Below are 24,861 nucleotides of genomic sequence, written 5' to 3' on the forward strand. Positions count from 1 at the left end.
GTGCAATGCAATATGATCAATGTAACACGAGTCTTTCATGGGAAGTGAACTCTGGATGTGGAACATATTTTTCCAAGAGTAGTATGTGATGCCACTGGTAATGTGTTGATCTGAAATGATATTAAAAATATCTTGGCTTCAGATCTTTTGGGTCTTTGAATTTCTGAACCTTTGTCATCTAACTCAGTGTATCCATGCTATATTTGGACTGCTGACTTGCTTTTTTAGACACCGTGTTTAGATTTAAAATAAAAACAGCTTGTGTTGATTGCTACACTACTGTTTTAGCTGAAGTAAATTTGGGAGTGTAGTCAGACCTTAGAATTAAAAAAAAAATTATAATTGGGGGATGCTGGGTTGGGTTGGCTGCTGCCAGCTGTGCTCCCTCCTGTCCACTTCCAAGAGCATCCGTCCCACAGCTGCTGTGGAGCTGCTTTGTCTTCTCTTAGTGCCTGGGACTGGAGCTGGTGGTGTCCAGGAGCTGCTGCATGTGGTGAGGAAGTTTCCCTTAACCTCCAGTAGGAGCCCTGCAGTGATCCCAGTCACAAACCAGTGCTGTCTGGTGTAGTTTTCCAAGTCACAGCTTCACCATTGCAGAGAAGGACCCAATTGCTGTCAGGTTTAGAAACCAGGATGGGAAATATGGCACCTCATGTCCTACTTCAGGTGGCACCTGAGGTGCTGAGACGCTGGCCAGGTCATTCAAAATGCCCACGAGGAGCCTGTCTGGCAGCTGAATTAAGCAAGGTGGTATCTTTTCAGAGCACCAGGCCCTTGGATTTAGCTTTAACTGGTTCTGAGGTGTGTCCTGGGGTTTGGAGAGCTCTTCAATGCCTTGTTACCTGTTGCTGCAGTAGCTGCTTTTCCTGTGGTTTGCTCTTAACTGTGGTTTTCTTTTGTGAGCACTGATGTTACAAGTTTCCATGGCAACTTCCAAGCTACCACGTGGGTGCTGTCCCTTCAAAACAAAAACACTAATATGAGGGTTGTAGGACACTGACAGTCAGATTTGATGATCTGGAGGGATGTCCCAGGGAGGATATCAATTTTTAGCTCCAGAACAGATTTGGACATTGACTTGCCGGGAGCACTTTCCAGTGCAGTTTAAAAAAACCTCAATATGTGTGAGTCTAAAATCCTAACTGTTAATGTTGGACAGAAAAGGAATATGTAGTTCATCTCTCCTCCATCACAACATTTGTCCATTGTCACAAAAAGACGAGTGTGATATGTTTTCTGTGTATAAAACCTTGGCTTGACTAAAAAGGAGGCCACAGAATAGTAATACATCCAAAAGGCATTTTGGATGAGAACCCACCATCCCTATTACAAAACAACATTTATGAAATTGCAAGTAATTTCTTTTTTACTTTTTTGCTTACTAAATGTAGGAGCAGAGTCTGGGAAAAGTGGTTTAAATTAGATCAGTTACACCAGATAAGTATGAGGGGAGTGCTGGGAGGTGCAGGATGGACAAGTAGCCCAAACTGAGTAGTGGTGTCAGCTCTGTGCAGGTCAAAGTCAAGTGCAGTGCCACATCTGCACACCTTTTAAATCCCTGCAGGGATGGGGACTCCACCACTGCCCTGGGCAGCCTGTTCCAATGCTTGATAGCCCTTTTGGTGAAGAATTTTTTCTTAATACCCAATCTAACCCCCTGGCATAATGTGAGGCCGTTTCCTCTTGTCCTGCCAGTTGTTGCTCGGGAGAAGAGACTGGCCCCAACTTGTTGCAAACTCCTTTCAGATAGTTGAGAGGGATAAGGTCCCCTCGAGCCTCCTCAGCTCCCTCAGCTGCTCCTCAGAGCACTCGTGCCCCAGACATCTGAGACAGCACTGACCGAGCGTGAACTTTAACAGTTTGAGTTGCCATTGGCCAGTTTTGTACTGGATCAGGTGTCCTGTTCCAGAGCCAAGGTGGACTCTATTGATGGGCAGCTGAGCAGAAATGCAGCTGTAAAACCATGGCTGATCCAGGTGAAAGGTGTGCTCCCAAATCCATGTGTAGCTGGGAGTTGAAGATAAGGACCTGTGATCTGAAGCTCAGCCTTGGGTGGTGATAAGTCCCAGTGCCAAGGTCTCCTGTCCTTCCTGGTGTCCAGGTGTGGGCTGAACTTGCAACACAGAATAGTCAGCTCCTCTGAAGGCAGGTGAGGGAACCTGTGCAAAAAGTGTGTCCATGTTTGACATTGAACAACCAAGGACTGCGTGTCGATGCATTTGGGATCCCTTCTGTGTTTAAACTTGTCTCCAGCTTCTGTTCTTGGGATGTTTGGAGCAGGGGATGGCTTATCCATAATTACCTCCTGTGACAATGTTGCCTACTTGGGGCAAAACCAAAATGCTGTTTGCAGGCAGAATTACCTTTTATTTCTCCTAAGGTGAGATGTCAAGACTTCTGCCCCGTGCAGAAAAGAAACTGTGTGGGAATAGGAAAGGAAGGGATGTGCTGGCAGTAGGCATGAGTGTGTTGTCCTTTGTTGGATAAAACATCTGGGTGGATGGTGACACCTGTTGCTGGAGAGGAAAATTTGCCTTGTGTCTCCCATTTGTTTTATGGAGTTCAGAGGTTAAACCCACAGAGTTAGAGGGGGAGTTTAGCCCACCCCTGCCCAGGAATGTTTACACCTCACTGCCAAATTGTTTGTTAAAGCGAGGATCCAGTTTTCTGTCACAGACATACCTCCCAACCTCTGCTGTTAATTTAAAGAAACAAAAAACCCAACCCACAAAGATTTTCCTTCAAATGACAAGTTGGTGATAAGAAATTAGGCAAATGATTTGAAGCAGAAAGTTCCCAAGACTTCCTGAGTTGATGCTCAGCAGAAATGTCTGTCCTCTCCCAGTCTGCCCAGTTCCAGGTGCGAGCCATGATGACTCCCTTATTAATTTGAGGTGAGATGACTCAGCTTAGAAGGGGACATGTTCCTGTTGGTGCTTGTTCTCTATGCAAAAAATCAGGATTTGTGTAGCCCTCCTGCTGTGTGTGGTTTGAGAGCATCATCAACCCTGGTGAAGTATCAGATGTTTTCCAGATTGCAGCTTTTGATGAGTAGATTTGCTGCGGAGCTCAGGCACTGTTTCAGTGCTGAGCACCAAGAGAACATCTGAATTAGGAAGGAAATAATCAGGGGCCAGAGCTATTCTGCCACTTCTTTCTGCAGTTGAGGCCCTGAGGAACAGAACTGACCCCAGCTCGGGTGGGTGGGTGTCATCCCTTTTCACCTGCGTGAAATGTGTGTGCAGGAATGAATGTGTTTGGTTTATCTGATTTAACATAGATAATAGTGAACTTATTTTTAAAAAAGGCAACACAAAACACATCCTGCATTTGAGGAGGGTACTGAGCCCAGCTTGGCATACAGGAGTGTAGGACTCCTGAGGGCATCTCTGGGAAACTTGTATTTCTCAGGTTTCGGGCTGTTCCTGCGGTGCGTGTGGAGCATAAAACCAGTTGTGTTAGTCCTGACTTCCACAGAGGTAAATACAACAACTGAGCTGTGAGGACCTGTTTTAAAAGTGCTTTTCCAACAGAGTTCCCTCACTGCTGAGGGAGGGGGTTGTCTGTCCATCAGTGATTGAATTGCTCTGGGTATAACAGAGGAGAGGAGTAATGACTGAACTGTTGTTCATTCCAGCTTCCTCTAGTTGGGTTTCTTGGGGGTTTTCACAGTCTTTTCAGTGACAGACCTGTGAAGTGTTTATTGTTTATGCTGGCATTCTGCCTACTCCTTGGCTTGCTTATCTTAGTAACTGAGGCAGGTGGGTCTGGCACATGAAGCTGAAAATAGTTGTGCTGCCTTTAGAGAGACCTGAAAATAGTTTAAATATAGTCTGTACTGAGAAGGTTTTATGTCTTGCCTTGGGAAGTATTTGTGTGATTATATTCTTGAGGAAGGATCACAAGATAGCAATGCTACTCACTTATAACTTCTGATTTACCAGTGTTGACTAAAACACAGATATTGCTGCTGCTGCTGGGTAGCATCAGATCATCTTGATAGTCTGGGTTCTTCAGATGCTGTATGATAGGGAATGGAGCACTGTGGCTCAGTGATATGTTGAAACATAGTTCATCAATTTAAGCCCTAATGTGTGTTGAAATGAAAGTATCATCCTACACTTGGAGCTCTGCAGTGAGAGAACTTCAGTTACAATACCCAAACTGCTGCTTATGCTTGAATACTTACTGGAATGTGAATGCTGCAGCCTAACTCTGGATGTTTAAGAGGCTGCCTGTGGAGTATTTACTTTAACAAATAATTTTAGCAAGCTGTATAAAAATTGATGTCTGTCTATATACCCCATGGGATGTGGGAGGCAATGAAATCACTTCAGCAGTCTGGAAATGGGCTGTGGGCTTCAGGTTTCCCACTCCAGTGTGGTTCTGACTCCAGAAGTTGGGTCTAAGAGCCTGGCTGGCTTTCTTCCCCTCTTACTGAAACACACAATCAAGAAGATGATAAATATTCAGGTACTTTGGTTTGATTCCGGATCCTGTCCTTGGATTGCAGATTTATGCCTAATTTAATAAAGCAGGCTGTAAGCCAGAGAATGGGGTAGGATGAAATGCTGACAAAGCACAGTGGATTTAGGGCTGGGGATGAACAAGGCAAAGCCACAAATGCAGCAGTAGTGATGAGGTGGGCTCTGAAAGTGAGATATGGAAGAGCCTCTGTCCCTGATGCTGAGTTCACGTGGCGCTTCCCAAAGCACATGGTGTGTAATCAGTGTGTTTGCAGGGCTCACTCAGAGTGAGGTACCAATGCAAATATCATCCTGACCACTGAAATGCAGATGAGATTTCTCCCTGTTCAACAGAAGGAAATTTTAGCTGAGTTACTGGGAGGCTGAGCAAGCCTGAAATCTGTGTTCAATCTTGTGGCCTCCCTGTTAGTACCCTGAGGAAGTTATACCTCTTGTAGTGTTTTAGTGTATTGGATTGCAACTGCAGTTTGTAGGTTTGAGCTTGTTGAAAGCAGTAATGAAATAGCTTTCAAGTAGTCATTGAGATAGCTGAAATAGCTGGATGAAGGGCCACTTTTGGAAGGACATCACTTGGTTAATCACTGGAGATTCATCAAGTGATACTTCCCTTTCCAGTAATGACTCCTGGTGCCCACAGCTCTGCGTGAGCTAATGCAGAGTATATAAGGATGGTCCAGCCACATCTTTTATTGCCAGCATGAGCTCTTTGCCAACAAGTGCTTTAGCAGGAGCTGGAATGAGCAGTGCTTTGGCTTTATCCATGCTCTTATTGATGTTTTGTGTTACCTGCATGGACCCGAGAGCTTTTAAGTGCAACAGCAGCCATTTCTTTTCCTTATTTTTTTCAAGGCAAGTGCTTGCTGCAGTGAATATGTCACCTATTCCCCTGCCAGCTAAGACTTCTCACTGTACAGTAACTTACCTTGCTTAAAATGTTCCAGGCCAGACAGGATTTCCACAGATATTTGGGGGTATCTTGGGTGAAAAGTGTGTGGGGTGAGACAGAACTGGGGTGTGATGTGTTCCTTTGTGTGTCTTCTGTCTTCTCTAGTGCATAGACTGGATGTGGGTAGGAAATAATACGTGGTGCAGATGGAGGAAGGGGGGAGAGGGAGACTTGAGGTGAAGAATGAGTCAATGTCTGCACCCTTTTTAGGTATCTGCTGATTTAGAGCACAGTCGTGGATGGATCACCTGGTTGCTGTATTTCAGATCTGTCAACTGGATTTGGTGAATGTGCCAAGGGAGTTTACTCTGTGTATGGGAATGCCTTGGCATCCTCTGCTGAAAACCTCCTCGGTCCGGAGGGTTGGGACACTGTGCATTTATATTTGTCATGTTATTTGTATATTGTCATGTTATTTCTGACTAAGAATCATCTGGGGTCACTAAAGTCAGTGTCTCTTTCTCTCTCCTCTTAGCTGAAGCTTGAAGATCGCTCTGTGGTCCCTCGAGATGTGGTCAGACACATGAGCTCCAGCGTAAGTGCTTTTTTCCTTTGCCCCTTTTTGATTGTGATACTGTTGCATGGATTTCTAGGACTTGCCAAATGGCCTGAATGGAGCTGAACAGTAATGCTTTGAGCATGTTCTATTTTTAGAGTGTTGGATAGACCTAGCTGCATCCACTGAAAATGAAGTGCTGCTAAGGCTGCTGCAGAGGTCTCCTGGGCAAGCAAACCCAGTAATGGTCAGGGAATGAGACAAGAAGCCTGATTATCCTGCCATCCTTAAAGTTTTAAATTAGTCCATTTTGAGATGTGGGATCTGTGGACTCGCTCTCCCCAACTAACAGGCTGGAGTGGAGGCAAATCCCAGTACCACTGCTTGCCTTTGCCTTTTGGTGTGCTCTGGTAGAGAATTTGGAGGGAATATTTTCAGAGAAGCCTCTCAGTTTACAGTGAGCAGCATCTTGTCCAATTTCTCCCAGAAATACAGCAAATCCCAACACTGCTGGAGCATCCAACACAGCTAGGTTGACAGAAAGCAAACTGGTTCTTAATCAGCAGCTGATAATCGTTCCTTTTCCTCTTTATGGATATTATTCTATGTCCCAGTCACTCTGTTCTAGCTGTACAGCAGTTGTGCTTATCAGAGATGTGTGGATTTGGGTTTTGAGTAGGAAATGCTGGGGAGATTGTTGAGTATCGATTATCAGATGGGATGTGCTCTCTTTAGGGGCTGAGCTGGGTTGGCAGTTTCTTGCTGTGGCTCCCAGCTAACCTCTAACCCCGGGCCATATGGGCTGCCATGTGCTTGCCTCTCTTCTCTTGACTTGCTTCCAGCAATGTGGCTACCAAAGCTGTGATGAAGGAGGCAGCTGGCCACTAACTGCTGCAGTGGCACCACATGGTGTGCAGCCTGGTGCAGGGGTGGGGAAGGCCATTCTCTGAACTTGGGTGGCTTGGTTTTTTTCTTCATTAAAGTCTTTTTTTCCCTCAATTAATAAAAATAAACCCACCCCTTTTTCGCAGAATATTTCAGAGAGTGAAAAAAGGGAAGGAAGAATTTGAAGGGTAATTTGAAACTTTCTGAAACAAAATATTTCCTTGGGAAACTTAATGGTTGTTTGACATGGAAATTTGGAGTCTACGTACCTTACTAAAACTGCAGTTTTTCAATCCAAAACAATGAACAGGTAGAAAATGGAAATATCAGCTGTTCACACTGTTGTACCTGGCACAGCTGGAGTCTGCAGTATATTCTTCTTGCTCAGAGGGATAGTTTTAGTCCTATCTCTCAACTGTTTGTTCTCCAGTGCTTCTTAAAGTCATTTTAAGCTTTCAGGACAGCAGGTTTTTCTCCTCTTGGCAAACATGGATGTGCTGCTTTTGTTTGCAATTTCCATACTCATTTGAGCAGAAATTGGCTCCCCAGGCTTGCTGCATGTGTTTTGGTAGATACATACCCAGCAGTTGTCTTGCACACTCATTTATTGTCTGTTTGCATGTTTAAATAATGGCATTTGCTTGACAATTTGTACCAGTGGCCCATAACTTCTTTTTTTTTTTAATTGATGGAATGGTGAGATTATAGCTCAACTTCTTCCCTCTATGAAAAAGCATAACAAGTCTGAAGACACCTTATACTTCATCTTCTCCAATGTTTTAAATTACAGTGGTAAATTAAACAGTAAACCCCTTTTATCCCAAAGAAAACCTTCACTTGCTAACCAGATATATTCCAAAAATTACAGCAGCGTTTAAAATAGAAAACCTGCAAGTGTCAGCGTGCCAAATTCAGGATGTGGGATGGTTGCCCTGCACCAGTTGGCCTGGCAAATGCACAATGTGGAACTTATTCTGTATTCACCACACTCTCTTAGGGCTCGTTTTTAACCTTGAGCGGGAAGGACTCGAAATCCTCTGTTCCTCAAGAGAGGAGAGCTGACTCAAATTCATGTGCTTCTCGTCGAGCACTGAGTGTGGGGAAAGACTGCTTCAGGGGGAAATGCATAAAATGAGATCATTTTCACTGAATGCACTTGGGCCTCTAAGTCTAATCCAGCTGAATGAGAAGCAGTAAAAGTGGTGGTGTTCATTTTTCCAGGTGATAGCTGATTTGGGGGAACGATTAGAAGTAGGTCTGTAATCTGTCAGATACCTGGATTTTGTTGCCTCAAAGGGTGCTGGGCTATGCTGTCCCTTTTAAATGAAGCAATAAGGGTGGAGTGAAGATCCTCTTATTAGAAAAGAGAGTAGTGAGGGAAAGAGTAGAAGGATGGGAGATAGAAGATGTGAGACTGAAGCCTGTGCTTGCAGAGGTGCTGCTCTTAGATGGGATTTTTCTAGTCTGCCTTAAGGCCTTGTCTCTGATGGGAAAGGAATCCATTCACTGCTTAAATACTCAGTATCTCCAGTGTGGTACATACTGTTGGGGTACCAGGAGAAGCAGGAGGAAGGTCTAGGGAATGCATTTAATTCTGGAGTGAGTGGGGCTTGAACCCATCAGCTCTCCTAATGCAGTTCAGTCACCTCCCTTTTCCAGTTCTGCTCTTGGGGTTGATAGAAATGGATTTTTGTAACTGTGAAATGTCAGCTCATTTCATTTGGCCCCTCCTTTAGTGGGATCATCTGGTGAAAGGGTGGGTGTATTTGAGCAGGCTGGTGCAGAGCTGTGCCCCGGCTGTAGACCAGAAGATGAGATGAGTTGGCGGTGTCTCTCTGGGACTGCATTGCTGAGCACTGCTATAATCCCAGAGTGATTCAGCAGAACCCCTCAGCCTGCAAATCTGCCTCTTCTGTCACAGGCTAAGGTTTCATGTGACAGTGAAATAAATAAACTCATAATAAAGGCAGATTCAGTGGTAGGTGAGGGAGGAGAGCTGTAGCTCCAGGGTCTGTTCATGCATTGATCTCTGCTTTCTTAACCACTGAAGGGCTCTACCCTTGCTCAAGCATTTTACAACTGGAAGGAGAAGCAAGCTGAGCTAAACCTGGTGCTGTTGCCCATGATTAATAGCACCCAAGTGTGTTAGGTGGGAGGCCAGCTTTAGGGTTGTACAGGTGCCTTCTCCATGGGGAAACTCACTCAGAGAATGGGCAGGGGGTGTTGGTGTACATCAGTCCTGGTTTTATTGCTTGTTATTCTTTCACCATCCATAAAAGAGGGAGTTTAGGCTGAGAGAGAAGATGATCCACAAGCAGCACAGGTGTTGGATTGTACCATGTCTCAGAGCTGCTGTCATGTTGGCTGCTGATAAAGGAAAAAATAATTCTGAAATGTGCAGTGTTAGGGCAAAAAATTGGTTTCTTGGGGGTTTTTTAGTTCTGATTACTAAGCAATCTAAAACACATGTCCTGAACTGTGAAAGCACCAGCGGAGGGTGGACTGGGCATACTTAATTTAACTTAATCTGGAGGAAAGGCAGGGCAGGTGGCTGTGCTGTAGCCTGCAGAAGCTGTGGGTTTGTTGAGCACGTGCCACTTCTGAGCAGGCCTCACTCATCCTATAGCTCAAATCGTGCTGGCAGCAGTTGTTGTGAATCTGAGGTAGTTGTGGCCAACCCTTTTCAGGTGAAAGTTATGGTGCAGCTCTGCAGGGCCCTTCCCTGGCAGCCTGTGGTGGCAGGAGCTGCCTTAGGCACAGCTATGGCCTGTCATTGTGGAGCTGTAGTTGAGAAAGGCTCCCTTTACTTCCCAACCTTTCTGGAAAGAAATGTGGAGCAGCTGGAGGGAATGAGCCCCTACTGCTTTGGGGTCTGCCAGCCTGGCTCTCCCAGCCCTCCTGGCTGTGCTGGCACAGCTTTGGATGGGCTCTGTGTGGGGCACTTCCCACTCTCCTCATCACTGCTGCCTCGGGAGCAGGGGCTGTGGAGCACAGGGCTGGTGTGGTGTGAGGAGAGGACTCGCAGCAGGCAGGTGGAAAGCAAGGCAGCCAAAAGGGCTGAGCAATCTGTCCAGGAATTATCCTGGACCGTGGGGTATCTTTGCTCTGCCAGTCCTCAAGATGAGACTGAATGAGTTGAGCACCAGCAAACTCCTGAAGTCCCACAGGGGCTGCCCAGGGCTCTGAGTGAAAGCCTTGAGTAAACATTTCATGTGGTACAAAGAGCAGCATGTTTATAAGTGGGCTGAGCAAACAAATCCTCTTCTCACAGGGCATAAGCCCTTTGGGTGTCGTGCTCAAGTCCTGCTGGAGCAGAGACCTTGATGTTGGGGATAAGAACAGCTTCAGAAGTTGCTGATCCCAGGGCATTTGTCATGCTGGCCCTCAGTCAGCTTTTATAATGGACTTGTGGTCTTTAATAAATAAGAATATCGATTGTCCCAGCTGTCAGGAGGCTGGGGCAGCTGCTGTGTGTGAGTGTTTGGGTTAACAGCCCTTCCTTGCAGGCCCCCACCATATGTGGGCAATGTTCACATCGTGTGCTCCCTGCCAAGCTATCCCCAGAAGGCTCCTGACAGCATGCATTATTTTCCTGGGGACAAAAAAGATTAAAACTTTTCTAAAAAGTGAGGGAGATAATGACAGACCATCTCTTAATTGGGCCAACTGTAAATGATCTGTCTGAAAACCTTGAAATCTCACTAAAGGTGCCAGATTTATGTTTTTTCAGTAGGGCAGAAAATGAAGACCGTTTATAACCTCCTGCAAAATTGTGAGGTAAAGTCACAGTAGCTTTCAAGAATTTTTTTTGTTCCTGATCTACCACTGCCTTTGCTGACTCAAGGATGGTCCTGTGGAGGTGCAGAGATCCACTCAGTTGAACAGACCAAGGAGCCAGGCAGATTTTAAAGGCGGTAAATATTCATCACCTGACATAGCGTGGTCTTATTTGACCAGATACAGGAGTGTCTGTGCTCCTGCTTTGGCAGCCATTGCAGGTTCTAACTGGGAATAAAACAGTACAGGTCTGTAATAGTGAACTCATCTTCAGAGCTGTCTCAGTGTCATGTGAAATGCCTCTGCAGAACAAGGCCTGAAGGGTAAAGAGGGGATTTAGCTTTAATATTTACTTGTCTCTGCATTTATGACTTGTACATGTACCTGTGTATGTAGCACCTCCCCTTGGTGATAAACCCTTTTTCTCTTTTGTGTTTTTAGGACAGTCAATGTGGAACTGTAATTGATGTCAACATAGAGTGTGCTGTGAAGCTGGTAGGAACCAACTGCATCCTTTACCCTGTCAACAGCAAAGACCTGCAACATATCTGGGTGAGAACACAGCCAAAGTACATGTGGGAGCCAGGTCTGGGTGATTTGGAGGGACGCTGCTGTGCTTGAAGTCACTCTTGAAGGCAAAGCATCCATATTGTGCAAGATGCATCTGCAGTTTGGTTTTATTTTAAATTTGCTGCAAGCATCCTCCCTGGAAGAAGATGGTGCAGCATCTCCTCATCTCCCCATCTGTTCTGTGTTTCTGATCACATTGCTGAGACCAAATTGTGTTGAAGGGCTAGACTGGCATTAAATTGTGTGAGAACTCCTGTGCTGAGATGGGCTGCTGTGGCTGCCTGACTGGGGCACCCCGTGGCAGTGGCCCAGAGCTGCTGAGCTGCAGTATCATTACTGCTTAAACAGGCTATAAAAATGCTGAGATGAGTCCAGCGTCTTTCTGTTAAGCTGGAACAGTCTCAAACATATCTGGTTCTCTCTTGAGTGGGTAGGTGATTTCCAGAGACCAGGTGGAATAGGATTTTATCATTCTTTTTCCTCTGAGATAAAGGTAATTTGGGAGTGAAGAGCAGGAGTGTCACAACCCTTCTCAATTCACAGCCTATGGGAAGACAGTGGGATATGAGCTCCTCTGGGATGGAAAATTAGTCTCAGTGATAAAAATTAGCTCCAAGTACAAGGGTTGATATTTATAGGGTTTTGTTTCCTGTTTTCATCCCAGCCTTTCATGTATGGTGACTACATAGCCTATGACTGCTGGCTGGGCAAGGTCTATGATTTGAAGAACCAGGTCATCCTCAAGCTGTCCAATGGAGCCAGGTACTTCTCTCATTTCTGTGGAAGACTGTCCCCCTGGCTTTCACAATCCTGATCTGTTTTATGAGATCTAGAAGCAACTTGGGCTTTATTCACATGCTGATAACTTATCTGTTTGCATAATCATTGGATATAGAGTAACAATACATCTTTCTCTGAAAACATTGAGATTCTTTGCTCACCCTCTATAAACCGTGTTCTCTGAGAGGTGACAGTTTTGTTCAATTCCAGCAGATCACTGCTTCAGAACTAAAGCACATTGGTCTTTAAACTGTGCTTCTCCTCTGCAGAAGTAACCATTTAAGATGAGTGGTTATTCCAGACCTTCTCTCAGTGGGAGAGCATAATTTCACTGAGATGCAGAGAGAATTCTTACCTTAAAAAAGGGTCTATGAAAGTGTGGAAACTTACAGGCTGGTGGTTTTTAATCAAAGATGAAAAACCAGCCCAAGCTTGAACAGCTTTGCTTTTTCTCTGTTATTTGCAACTGTATTAGGATTTTTTTCCAATGAAGACATAATCCAAATTCATATCTCCAGAGAGAGATTTAACCAGAGATGTTGAAAGAAATATCTGGTGAACTTATTTCTGCATAGCCAGCAGAAGGATCCAAATTCTCTTCCTTGTGCATGTTGGACAGTTCCTTGTGTGCTAACCCTTAGGAATTCACTGCATTCACTCTGTTAGTGAGGCCTGTTTTGTCCAACAAACTTTTTTATTGATGCAAGGGAAGGAAGGACCCATTGGAGGGCCAAGAGGCATATGGGCCTGGCAGCTGGGGAATATCCCATCTGTCTTGTAAATTGAGTGTTGACATTGATGTTTAAAAAACAGCAATCAAATCCACAGTCCTGCAGCCAGCTCTAAGAGAAGTGAGTAATGCAAGAGCTGTAGCAGATGATTGGTGGATGCATCTGTGAGTTTGATTGTTTTAGTGTTCAGTTAACACAGGCTGGAAAGCTCTTACGTGTGTGTTAAACTGGGAGTGAAAAATAGCCACATTTCTCTCTCTGTAATGCCTGCAGTTATTGGTGCAGTTTAAAACCTTGCTTGGAATCTGTTACCAGCTCCTGCATAGCTGTGTAAAATGAGGTAACTGTTTGCAAAATCACTTCCTAATGCATCCTTTGAAATCCCACCAGAACTCACTCTGGAAATGAAGCTATTACTGAAACAAGTATACCCAAATTGCCTTTAGGTTCTAGCGTGGTGTGACTAACAAATTTGCAGCAGACAGATCTTGCCAGCACCCTGCCTGTCATTAGTTTGGGGTTTTTTATGTGCCAAATGGGACCTTTAGGTACCTTTAGTGCTTTTATAGTTTGTCTATAACCAGTTTTTGCTCTGGACCATAAAAGCTTAGTGATACACCACTGGGTGTATGGGCAGACTTGCTCAGGCAGTGGCAGATCCTTGGGTGCTTTTTGCTTTTGAGGAGGATGGCTCTGGAAATGTGACTGTGTGTCTCGTCTGCTTTCCAGGTGTTCCATGAGCACAGAAGATGGAGCCAAGCTGTATGACGTCTGTCCCCACGTCAGTGACTCGGTGAGCTCCTGGCTCTCCTGAGAGTCTTCTTGATCAACTTTGTCTTCTAAACTTTTTGTGCAGGAGGGAGGGAGGAGGCAAAATTCATAGGCATTTATTAATCCTAAGAATTAAACAGCTGAAAAAAGCTTCACTCGATCTTCACTTGAAGTAAGAGTAACAGGATGTAGTTTAAAGGTAATGTTGCTAATGAGCAGGTTTTGAAGGGGTATTACAATTAATATATCCAACTGCTTTCTTAGTAAACAACTTGTATAACATGCTGTCAGATTGTTGGTGTCAAGGCAGTTCACTCACTGCTTGTTCTATCTGCACATGCTTCAAAAGGCTCTGACTCCATTTACTGCTTTCAAAACTGTTCTTCTGGAAAAAGGCATTTTGTTTAACAGGTGTGTTCCCAGGTCACATAAAATACTGTCTGTTGTAGTTCATGGCATTCTCTGAATGGAGACCTGCCACCATGCTGGCATTTTCCAAATCACATGGCAGGGAAGGTTTTGCTGGCTTTTGGGTAAAACACACTTTGCTGTGTGATGGGATCTAACCTCTCTCACCTTCTAAGGCTGATGACAGCTAACTTGTTCTTCCGAAGGACATCAGTAGGGCCTGGCTGTGGTGGGAGCAGCGGTGGGAGTTGACAGAGGATGGTGTATAATTCTGAGAAACTAACAATGCAGTCAGCTCTTATCCTTCCCAGCCTTCAAAGCAAAGATCCCTTTGATCTAAAACTGCACTTCTGCTAAAATTTGATGCCTGTTTCTTGAACAGTAAATGGAATATCAGTTCAATAGGATGTGCTGTTGTGGTTTTCTTGTTCTGTACAGAAAAGGAGTGGTCTGTCGCTCGATATTCTCCGGTACCTTCATCTCTGCTACTTTGAGTTGTGCAGTACATTTTCTGCTTGCTAAATAGATGTTGTGGCAACATTCAGCTTCTGGTTACCCAATTTTGAGATGGCTTGTTTTGAATCAGGCTGCCTTTAAAATGTACATAGTCCTCTGGGGACTTGTGGTTTGGTCTGAAACATGGGTTGTCTCCAGTGTTACTCTTGATCCTGTCCTCAGAATTGCTTTGTGTTAGATACTTCCCTGACTTAGATCTTGTCACACTGCTCTTATCCTTTCTGACAAATTACAAGACTTGATACAGTTTTGTGCTCAGTATTTTATCTACCATAAACTGCTCTGTCCGCCCCCACACTCTGAATCTAAATAGTGGTGGGAAGGAGCTCTAGAAAAGCAATTGTTGTGTTTACTGTCCTGTTTTGTTTTCAAAGAACTTGTCATATTAACTAATCCACCTAAGACAGGAATAATACTTACACACTTAATTTGACAAGCAGAGGAGTGAAGGCAAACATCCTCTGGCTCTGAAAGCTGTAGGTGCTTGAATTAGAGCATGGAAAAGAGATGGATGTCCTTGCTCAGGACTCAACCTACCTTGGCTGCGTTATTACTGAGAACCTTTGTGTGGAAATATGCGTCTTTTGTTTCTTGCAAGTACCTTTGCTTCTCCCCCAGCAAGTCTTAGTCCCATTTGGATGTGTGACAGAGTGAGTTGCTATAGGAACTGCTGGGCTGACTTCAGGAGAGAACGAGCTTTAGGAGATGGGCATCTTGCAGACTTTACCTTTATGATTAATCTTGCTGATCACAAGGGAGAGAAATGCTGGAATCTTGAGTCCTTTATGCTGTTTTTTCCTCCTCCCTTTCCCCCACAGGGTCTCTTCTTTGATGATTCATATGGCTTTTATCCTGGGCAAGTCCTCATCGGGCCTTCCAAAGTCTTCTCCAGCGTGCAGTGGCTCTCGGGTGTGAAGCCTGTTCTGAGCACAAAGAGCAAGTTCAGAGTGGTGGTGGAAGAGGTAAGGACTGACAGCCTGACACATGTCCACCTTCTGCACAGCATGGTCCTGGCTGGCTGTTTGGAGCAGAGTCAGCTTGCCATGGTAACCTCCCAAGAACAAGTGCACTGTGGCTGTGGTGTCCTGAGGTGACAAATTTCTCATTGTGGACTGACAAGACTTTTGAGTGTGGTTTGGCTTTTCCTACCGAGGGTCCCTGCTGGCTCGCTGTAAGGTGACAGTGTGCCAGTGCACTTGGAGACCAGTACTGCTGATCATCAGGGTAGTAGAGGCACATCTTCTATTGAAACTTAGTGTTGCATGCTGTCCAAAAAGGGAGAAATATTGCTGACTCTCTGCTGAAAGAGGGAGCAGCTCCAAGTCCATTACCATGTCTCTTTGTGACATTGGACTGCTGATTTATATGTACTATAGCTTCTTTCCCAAGCCTTTTCTTGGAGCTAAAAGCTGTAGAAGCTCTCGTGTGGCCAACAGTCATACTATGGGAGCACTGTAGTGGTCCTGGGTGTGGTGAAACTGCACTTGGCCATCTTAAATGATAAAAGCAGGTTTGCAGCTTTCCTGTGTGTAAGCATTCAGATCTGAAACACCGGTCTGGGAAGGCCTCTGAAATATGAAAATGCCATTTCTGTCTTTGCACTGTAGGTACAGGTGGTGGAGCTAAAGGTCACTTGGATCACTAAAAGCTTCTGTCCTGGAGGTACTGACAGTGTGAGCCCTCCTCCTTCCATAATCAGCCAGGATAAGCTGTCCAGGTGAGATTCCCTTGAAAACCCCTTTCCACTCCAGCACCCAGGACCTGCACAGACTAAGGGTGATATGCCTACCAACTGATTAGACACAATGCTGCTGTTTCCAGTGGGTTAACCTTGTTGTATGCCTGCATATTCCAGAGCTTCAAAACTGAGACAATAACTTCCAAATTAGTTTAGCAGACACTTTGAGTTACTAGCACGAGGTTTGGTGTCCTACCAATCCCCTCCAAGTACTCTCCAGCTGAGAAGTGCATAGAGGAAAGTGGTGTCTGTCCTTTCCCTCCTGCCTGGAGCAGACTGCATCTCCTAACCCCGGGTTTCAGGTGTGGAACTCTGGCCACGCTGGTGCTGAGGCAGCAACTGGTGCCCTCTGCAGGCTGCATGTGCCAAAATAAGCTGCACTAGCTCAAAAGAAAGGTCAGATGAGCAGTAACACAGTGCAGTGGGTCCTGCCTGGAGCTCATGTGGTGGAGGAGAGCAGCTCTTGAATGACAGCAAAAAAAACCCAAATGTCTCTTGGCAGCTCTCTCTGGGATGTTGAGCTGGAGGGAGGGGAGTGACTAGTGTCCTACCCAGTCCCTGGTGAGATTCCCACTCCTCCTTTAGAATTGTGTGTCTGGAAATGATTTGGTGTGGTGTTCTGCCACCCCAGAAGAAGTGCTGTCAGCCTGAAGTCACACCAGCCTTGTGAAGGCCCTGATCACTGCTGGCTTCTGTTCTGTTTTGCTCTGTGTTCATGGCTGTCCTTCTGTTTTGACAGGGTAAAGCGTCTGGGGTGCTTTGACCATGCCCAAAGGCAGCTTGGGGAAAGGTGCCTCTACGTGTTCCCGGACAAAGTGGAACCTGCAAAAATCACCTGTGAATGCCCTGAGAGGAACTGTGTGCTGGGTGAAGGATCAGTTGCCAAAAAGGTGAGTTGAGGGGTGGAGGGGAGGGGTTGACTTCTCTGAGCATTTCTGGTCACTGTGGCTTTTAAAGCAGAGATCTTCCTGGTAGTCATGTGGTCTGAAATGTGACTCCTGAAATGGTTGTAAAGAGTAATGGCCTGTTGTTGCCAGCAGGGAAGTCACCTTGTAGAGCAGTCTGACTGCACTGGGTGAAGTGTGCAGCTAACACAGTGAGGGAACAGGAACAGGACCTTGTGCACAGAGGTGTCACCTTGAAGGGGTCAAGGTGTGCTCTGACAGCCTGGACTTAAAAACATATTCTTTTCATTTAGCATGACCTCAGGTTTCTCATGGAGCTGAACTGTTCAGTTAAATCCTTGCTACAGTGAGACAAGAAAGTTGTCTTTGCTTGCTAGGCCAAGTGAGTCATGCTATGGTTTGTACGTGCTGGCTGCAGAGCCACGGTGTTCTAGAATAACAGGATATCACCAGTGTGGATGGTGACCTCCCTGCATAGCTGTGTCTGTTACACAGATTAACTTATGCATCCTCTTGTGACCTTCCATAACAAAAAAGTTCAAAACATGCTTAAAATAACCTTAAGGAGCAAAGCTCACTTTCCTTGGACTAGTGAGTGCTGCTGCAGAGCAGAGCAGTGGTGAGATGCTGGTTTGCAGAGTACTGTGGTGCAGGTGAAATGTGCAGAGGCCCATGGGTGCTGCTTTGCACAAAGCTGAGCATTCCCCAGGCTGGCTGGCAGTTTGCTGAGTGTCCAAGCACAGCTCTGACCCACATCTGCTTTCTCCAGGTCAGGCGGCTGCTGAAGAAGCAGATAGTGAAGATCATGTCTTGCTCCCCGGAGTCCCAGGGCACCACTGAAGCCCCTGACAAAGAATCTGCTGCAGCTGCTGACCAAAAATCAGAAGAGCTTAAGCCTGAATCAAAATGTGAGCTGGATGACTCTTCCAACAATGCACCGAGTCCTGGGGAGGGAAAGGAGGAGCAGCCTGAAGAAACAGGGAAGGAGAAAGGGGGAGCAGCAGCACGACAGCAGCAGCCTCCCTTTCTGCTGAAGGATGAAGGATTGTCCGACTACCGGCTTCAGTCCATGGAGCAGGATGCTGACGATGAGGCAGCTGATGACACTGACGACACGAGCTCTGTCACCTCCTCTGCGAGTTCCACTGCCTCGTCCCAGAGTGGCAGCGGCACCTGCCGCAAGAAAAGCATCCCCCTTTCCATCAAAAACTTGAAGAGGAAGCACAAGAAGAAGAAGACCAAGGTTTCACGAGAGTTTAAGCCAGGAGACAGGTGAGTTGGATTTCCAAACGCACATGTAATTGCCAGAATGTCCCTTATCAAAGTTCTCAGATGTAAAACACCACCTCGTGGAGGTGGAGGATGAGTTAGGACAGCACTTGGTAGTAACCACCAGCAGTTATCTTGTGATGACTGTGCAGTGGCCTGTGTGGAATCAGCTTGGTCTCAGTCCAGCTCCTGATGAAACGGGGGCCACGTGACGTGACACTGATGCTATTCTACTTCAGCTGTGCCTCAGGGCATCGACAGCATATCTGTGCTGGGCAAGAGGTGAATAAAGATCATACAGCTTAAACATGACACTAATTGGTTACCTTTTTGGCAGCTTCTGCAGAGAGACTGAGGATAGACTGTGCTAGGAATGGACAGCTTATCCTAGAGAGCTGTCTCCAGAGCAGCACGGAGGTCTGGGCTGGCCGAGGGATGTGCTGTGGTGGTCTCTGTTGTCCTTACCTCCTCTGCACCAAGATCTGCAGCTTTTGCCAGCAGTATACTTTTACATATTAAATATTAATATACTTTTAAATAAGTGCACTCACTCCTCGAGAGCCTTGGAGGAATTTCAGTAGCTTGCAGGAGGGAGCATTGCATATATATGCCCATTTCTAGATAAAGCTGGATCTCAGCAGCTTTTGCCTTTTACCTAACTTGAGAATGTTTCAAGTGTTTTCTTGGGATGCAAAGACATCTGACAACTGGCCTGCCTGTCTGCTGCTTCCCAGGGCTACTTAGCTGTGTATGAATCCTGCATCAGAAATGAGCTGGTGCAAGAGAACATGTGAGAATTCTCCCAGGAAAGTGACTTTGAGTATTGAAGGGATCCAATAGTTTGAGAATGCCATGAACTTCATTGGCATTTCATGCAGGTATTTTAGCTTTGCCTATATGTAAGGAGAGCTGTTCCTTGAGTCCTTGTGGGTTTTGGAGAAATTAGGTGTGAAGGTCGCAAAGCTCAGCAGAGCAGTATTCCAGTGAAATTTAAAAAATTGGAGTGTGTGACAGAGTTCGTGGGAGTGGATTCTTGGTTCACTTTTCACATCTCACTCCCCCACAGAGTGTCTCTGTTTTACTGAAGGTTTTGCTAAGGAGAGCTTAGCTAGAGAACCTGGTGGCTCTGCACCATTCAGGCAGTGGGGAGAAATCCCCGTGGCACCACCAAGAGATTCCTGTGCTGGATCTGGGCAGCTCCCTACAAGGAAATGCAGAGATGACCATGTCACAGAGAAAGAAATAGAGGCTTTTTCAACACAGTGAACCTCCAGCTGGCACTTTCAAGGGCATTTGTGGCAGCTGGTCACAGCTCAGTGTGAGGGGTCGTTGCTGTTTGAATATTCTGATGAGGCTGGTGAGGCCATCGGAGATGTGCTGCCAGGCACTGCTGAGAAATGCAGGGTGGATGGGCTGCCTGCAGTTAGTCACCAGATCTGATGTGTCAGCTCCTGGAGCTCTGACTGCAGGGGCCAGCTCAGCATGTGGCTTTGCTATCATTGAGTGACCTGCTGCAGCTCTCCAGGCAGCACACGGACCGCTGGATATCTTTTAGTGAGGACATACAGGGATTTTTACTAATGTCAAGTCGTGATTTTTTTGTGCTGCAGACAGGACTGTGTCATTTCCTTGCTTAACCTGCCTTTCCACTCCCATCCTCAGCTGCTGTGTCCCCCAAGGAACCATGTTGTTGGCATATCACCCACCACACTTGGCCTGTTACGGACCCTTTTCTGATAATTTCTGCTATTGAGTGCTGGCCCTACTAGAAACTTCATATTTCCACTTAAAAATATTTCTCTGACATTCATAAAAGCAGGGCTGGGAGCAAACAGCTGTGTGCCTATTGTGTCATCTTTATGGTTTGACTTGAAACCAACATAAATCCAGCACTTGTGTTATTCTGGAAGGCCTGGCCAACAAAATAAAGGCGAGATTTAAAGTCAGCATGGGATTTGGTTTGTTCTGTGCTGTAGGAGAGATGAAAATAGCAGAGGGCTCATGAGAAGAGTCTGTCCAGCTAAGCTGCAGCTCTGTCCCTCCTGCCCCAAGCGCTTTGCCTCCTCAAGAATCCCTGTGAAGCCCCACAGCAGAAAACCAGCATGTGGTCCATTGTGGCATGTTTGGGTTTAATTTCTGAGCTGCAGAGACATATGTATGTATTTGAACAGCTGGGAAGGACACTTTTCTCCTTTTAAACAAAATCCTTTTGCTCTACCCGTATTCAATGTGTTGCCTATTTTCTTTTTGTTTTGTTTGTTCTCTCTGGAAGGGCTGTGATGCTTTATCTTTTCAGTCCCATGCTCTTCTAGCTTCAAAGACTCCTTAGAGCTGCCAGGCTGGAAGGTGCTCCAGTGGAGAAGATCTTAACTCTCAAAGTATTTGAATGTTCTGTTGTGCCTCTGCCAGGGCTAGAAAGTGGGTGCTGGTAGATATTAATTAGCTCCACAAGGAACAAAAGAGATCTTGGCATCAGCTCCCTGGAAAGTCAGTCCTCCTTCAGTATAGGCTTGCAGCAGTGTAACATCTGCAGGGATTGAGAACCCATCAAAACAAAGCCTACTGTGTAGCTGCTTCCATGAGGCCTAGATGAGTTTTCCTGACTTGCTGATCCGTGTACCTTTGCGTTGCTGAGATCCTTCTTGATTCCTGATGTTGGCAGCATCATGTTCCCTTTGGTAACTCGTTGGCTTTCTACGTTCCCAGGGTTGCTGTGGAAGTGGTGACCACGATGACTTCAGCTGACGTGATGTGGCAGGATGGCACCGTGGAGACAAACATCCGCTCCAACGAGCTCATCCCGGTCCATCATCTGGACAACAACGAGTTCTGCCCCGGCGATTTCGTGGTGGACAAAAGAGGTATTGGGTGTCCAAACAATGCTCCCGGGGAACAAACATGCTTTTAATTGCAAAGTATTGTTCAGTCTGGATCCCCTCATGTACAGTCACTCTTTTTAAGTAGCTGTTAGTGCTCACTTGAGGTGGGCACCTACCAGGGGTGGCAGTGATTCAGCTGACTTAACATGAATGGCAGCAGAGAGCCTTTATTTACATACCAAAGTTGAACTGTGACAGCAGGCAAGATGGGGAAAGAATAAATGCCAAGGAGCCAAGCTAGGATTTTCAGTATTTCTGCAGAGCAGGGGTGACCCACCTTCTCCTTGAAAGTGCCAATAGCTCTGAGCTCTCTCACAGAATGAGGGGAGAAATGAACAGCTCACCTCAGGCTGCTTTCTCTGTGTGGCTGGTTTATCATGGCTCTCCCATTTTTTTCATGAGGAGTTTTAGGATCCATCAAGAAGGAGGCATCTTCTTGAATCCTTTCTCTTCACCAAACAAATTGTTGATGCTAGTGAAGGTCACAAGTTCAAGGAGACTTAGAGCTTTTGAATATGAAATACTGGTGGCACATATTCTGGCTCTCAACTCCTTTTCTAGTGGGGGCAGACCCTCAACAGTGGGGAGCAGAAGATACTGTCAGGTTGGGGAGCAGGAAAGCTGGCTTAGCAAAAACAGAGGCTGTTTTTCATGGCCATTTCCCATGAGTAATACTCTGACTGGTCTTCTGGGTTGGACATAGTCTGAGGAAACTGAAATTACCCATCAGCTCCAGCTCTACCGATCTAGTTTGGCAACAATTTTGACTGTGTAGGAAGAACTGTTTTTCCTCATGCCATTCACAAATGGAAGGCATCAGCCATGAGAGCCTGGGAGCTGACAGCCTCAGTCACTGAGCAAAGCCTGTGCTCCTTTGCCTGATTTGTCCGTTTTCTTCTCCACCCTTGTGACCCAAAGCTCAGAGCTCCCAGGACCCCGGGTTATATGGAGTGGTGCAGTCTGGGGACCATATCGGCCGTACCTGTGTGGTGAAGTGGTTCAAGCTGAAATCCAGTGGAGATGATGTGGAGGTGAGTGCCTGCTGGAACCAACTAAGAGAAAAGCAGCCACAAAAAAGCACAAGCTTCACAGATAAACACAGATAAGCGTGGGAATCAGTTCTGTACTGGAGTGTGTCCTTGAGGATGGGAACAGCAATGTGCTTTTGGGACTGAGAGGCTTAGCTAGAGGTGATGTCACTTCATATTCATAGGTGCCTGCAAGGCAGTGAAGAGCAAGCAGAGAGTTTACATCCAGTGGTAACCATCAGGCTCTGGTATGGATGAAGATTTTTTTTTTTTCCTGAAGCTTTCACGGGCAGTTGATTTCTTGAGTTCACTCTAAGAATTTCCTCCCCATGTCCTTGCTGGTTCACAGAAAGAGGATTAATCTATTGCATGTTGTCATGCTTGCCTCTGCCAAGTGCCATTGCCCATAGTCAGACTAATGCCTTTTTCTTGGGGTTTGTAGGAACACTGTTTTCCAGAGTCTTGACACACTTTTCCAGAGTCTAGCTGGAGATGAGAGGGGGACTTGAACAGAACTGGTGTTCTGCTTTCTGCCTTAGGCTGGGACCCCATTGTCATAGCTGAGCAGGGCCCTTCACATCCAGAAGCAGAACATCAGTCTGGCCTGGGGTTGTGCTCCTCTTTACCCATTTCTCATTATTTGTGAGCTCGTAGCTCTCTTCCTCCAGGAGAAATTAAAGGAAAGATGTTTCCCATTAAATGACAAGTTTCTTGTCATATACTTCCTGTTGCCTTGGATTGTTTCAAAAGTAAACTCTGACCCTTTGGGCCCCAGCGAACTGCTTTGAGAAATCTGGGTGTTTGGAAGGGAATAAAAGACTAGGCTTGCATGTCTCATCCTCATGGTGATGTGGAACCTGAAGTAAAGGTGAGGTGAGCAGACGAGACAGAATATCTGCTTCCTTTCATTGTTGTGCTGTGATTGACATGCTACAAGGATGAAGGGACAGGAGCAGCTCCTTGCAGGCTGTTGGAGCAGCTGAAAATGGACAAAATATAACACAAAGTACTTTGAAGTGCTGAAGGTGGGCTGTGGGGGTCAGTGCAGCATCCTGGGGCTGACACATCATTCTGTCTCCGGTGCAGCTGATCGGGGAGGAGGAGGATGTGAGTGTGTATGACATTGCTGATCATCCGGACTTTCGCTTCCGCACGACCGACATCGTGATCCGGATCGGCAATTCGGATGGAGCCACGGCTAAGGAAGACGAGGTGGGTCCTGGGCACAGTTAGCTGACCACATTGTCACCAAGTATTGGTGGAGACACTTAAAAGATTCAATAGGAGGAGGGCTTTAGGCCCCACAGGGGCATCCTAAACTCCCTGGCTTGCTAATTTTGTATCAGTGTCCCCTGCTGTCCTGAGTAACACATCAGATCTCTGTCTGGTGGAGATGTAACCTTGAAATCCTTTGACCTTGATGACAGTCTACAGCAGAGCAAGAGTGAAGTTGAGACAAGAATTGAACATAAGCCTGAGGGCTTTTAATCAAGCTCTTGCTTAGGATTTCAGAGTAACTTGTAATAAAAGGATATTCTGTGGGCTCCTGAGCAATAGTGAAGGTGGATTTGTCATGGAACCAGTTTCACTTGGCAACAGAAGACTGGAGTTCTGGGTTTCACCTGAGTTATGTACATGTTAATTTTGTTGAGCTGAGTGATCTCCTGGGGAGGAAGAGGGAACAGTTTATATTGTAGAGGATACACCCTTTGCTAGAAAACGCCCTTACTGTGGAGGGAGACCTCCAGCTTTTGAGCCTGCTGCCCTAAAAAAGGGTTAAAAGGTATAGTGCAGCCCTTACTGCAGTTCTAGTTTCAGCAGCGTGAAACAACATCCCAGCCTGCTCAGCTGACCTAAATAACCTGCTGCCAGGGCAAGGTGCTCCTTACTGTGCACACCCTGAGCAGCTGCAACTTGTCTGTTCATGCCTGTGCTCTGTGGGGAGCCCCCGGTGCTGGGGAGGGGGGGAGCTGAGGGCACCCCACTAGAGGGCACCCCCATTCCATGAAATTCCTGTCCCTTGCTGGCACAGCCCCAGCCCTGCTGCCTGCAGAAAGGCCACTGGTCCTGATCACAGATCAGGATCTCCTGCCAGGCCAGCCCTGCTGGTGCCCTGCTCCTTGAAGGGAGCTTTCCCCATCTCCGTGGCAGTGTTGTGAGGTTTCTATGTGTAGGATGCAAGTGTTGCTTTAAGTGGCTCTCCAGCTGGGGAGTATGTGTTGGTCAAAACCTTCCTGCTTGTGCATGAAGTGCCTGGGAAAGAAAAGGGACTGACAAACCACTCTTGTCTCCACAGCCGTCGGTTGGACAGGTGGCTCGTGTGGATGTCAGCAGTAAGGTGGAAGTGGTGTGGGCAGATAACTCCAAGACTATCATTCTGCCTCAGGTGAGGTCCTCTTCCAGCTCACAATATCCCTGTAATTTTTAGCTGAGTGACGACTCTTGGGTTTAAATCCTGGATGTAGAGAGCTTTACTGGGTAAGGGAATCTTGCTCTGTTGATTGCTGCGTTCCCATACAGTAGGGCAGCTTCCCAGTTCTGTTAGCACAGGAAAATCCATCTGTTGTCAGGAGGTCTGGGCAACTAATTGGTCATCATCTCTCTTGAATTTAGAGAATAGGAAAGCCTGGGCAGACTGTTTTTGCCTTCACACATGCACTGCATGCTCACAGCTC

At 46.2% G+C, this 24,861-nt stretch overlaps 1 protein-coding gene across 1 annotated transcript in view; it reads left to right on the forward strand.

Moving 5' to 3' along the window:
- Positions 1-24,861, forward strand: part of UBE2O (ubiquitin conjugating enzyme E2 O) — a 62,146-nt gene that overhangs the window by 26,789 nt on the left and 10,496 nt on the right. The window contains exons 2-13 of the mRNA XM_027691474.1: positions 5,909-5,968; positions 11,033-11,143; positions 11,826-11,923; positions 13,402-13,465; positions 15,186-15,329; positions 15,975-16,084; positions 16,845-16,995; positions 17,780-18,282; positions 20,986-21,140; positions 22,077-22,189; positions 23,273-23,398; positions 24,483-24,572. Of these exons, the coding sequence (XP_027547275.1) occupies positions 5,909-5,968; positions 11,033-11,143; positions 11,826-11,923; positions 13,402-13,465; positions 15,186-15,329; positions 15,975-16,084; positions 16,845-16,995; positions 17,780-18,282; positions 20,986-21,140; positions 22,077-22,189; positions 23,273-23,398; positions 24,483-24,572 (1,725 nt within the window). The remainder of the gene's footprint in view (positions 1-5,908; positions 5,969-11,032; positions 11,144-11,825; positions 11,924-13,401; positions 13,466-15,185; positions 15,330-15,974; positions 16,085-16,844; positions 16,996-17,779; positions 18,283-20,985; positions 21,141-22,076; positions 22,190-23,272; positions 23,399-24,482; positions 24,573-24,861) is intronic.

This window comes from Neopelma chrysocephalum, unplaced genomic scaffold (assembly GCF_003984885.1).
Source record: "Neopelma chrysocephalum unplaced genomic scaffold, ASM398488v2 Primary Assembly neopelma1_84, whole genome shotgun sequence".
In the NCBI taxonomy this organism is placed as follows: domain Eukaryota; kingdom Metazoa; phylum Chordata; class Aves; order Passeriformes; family Pipridae; genus Neopelma; species Neopelma chrysocephalum.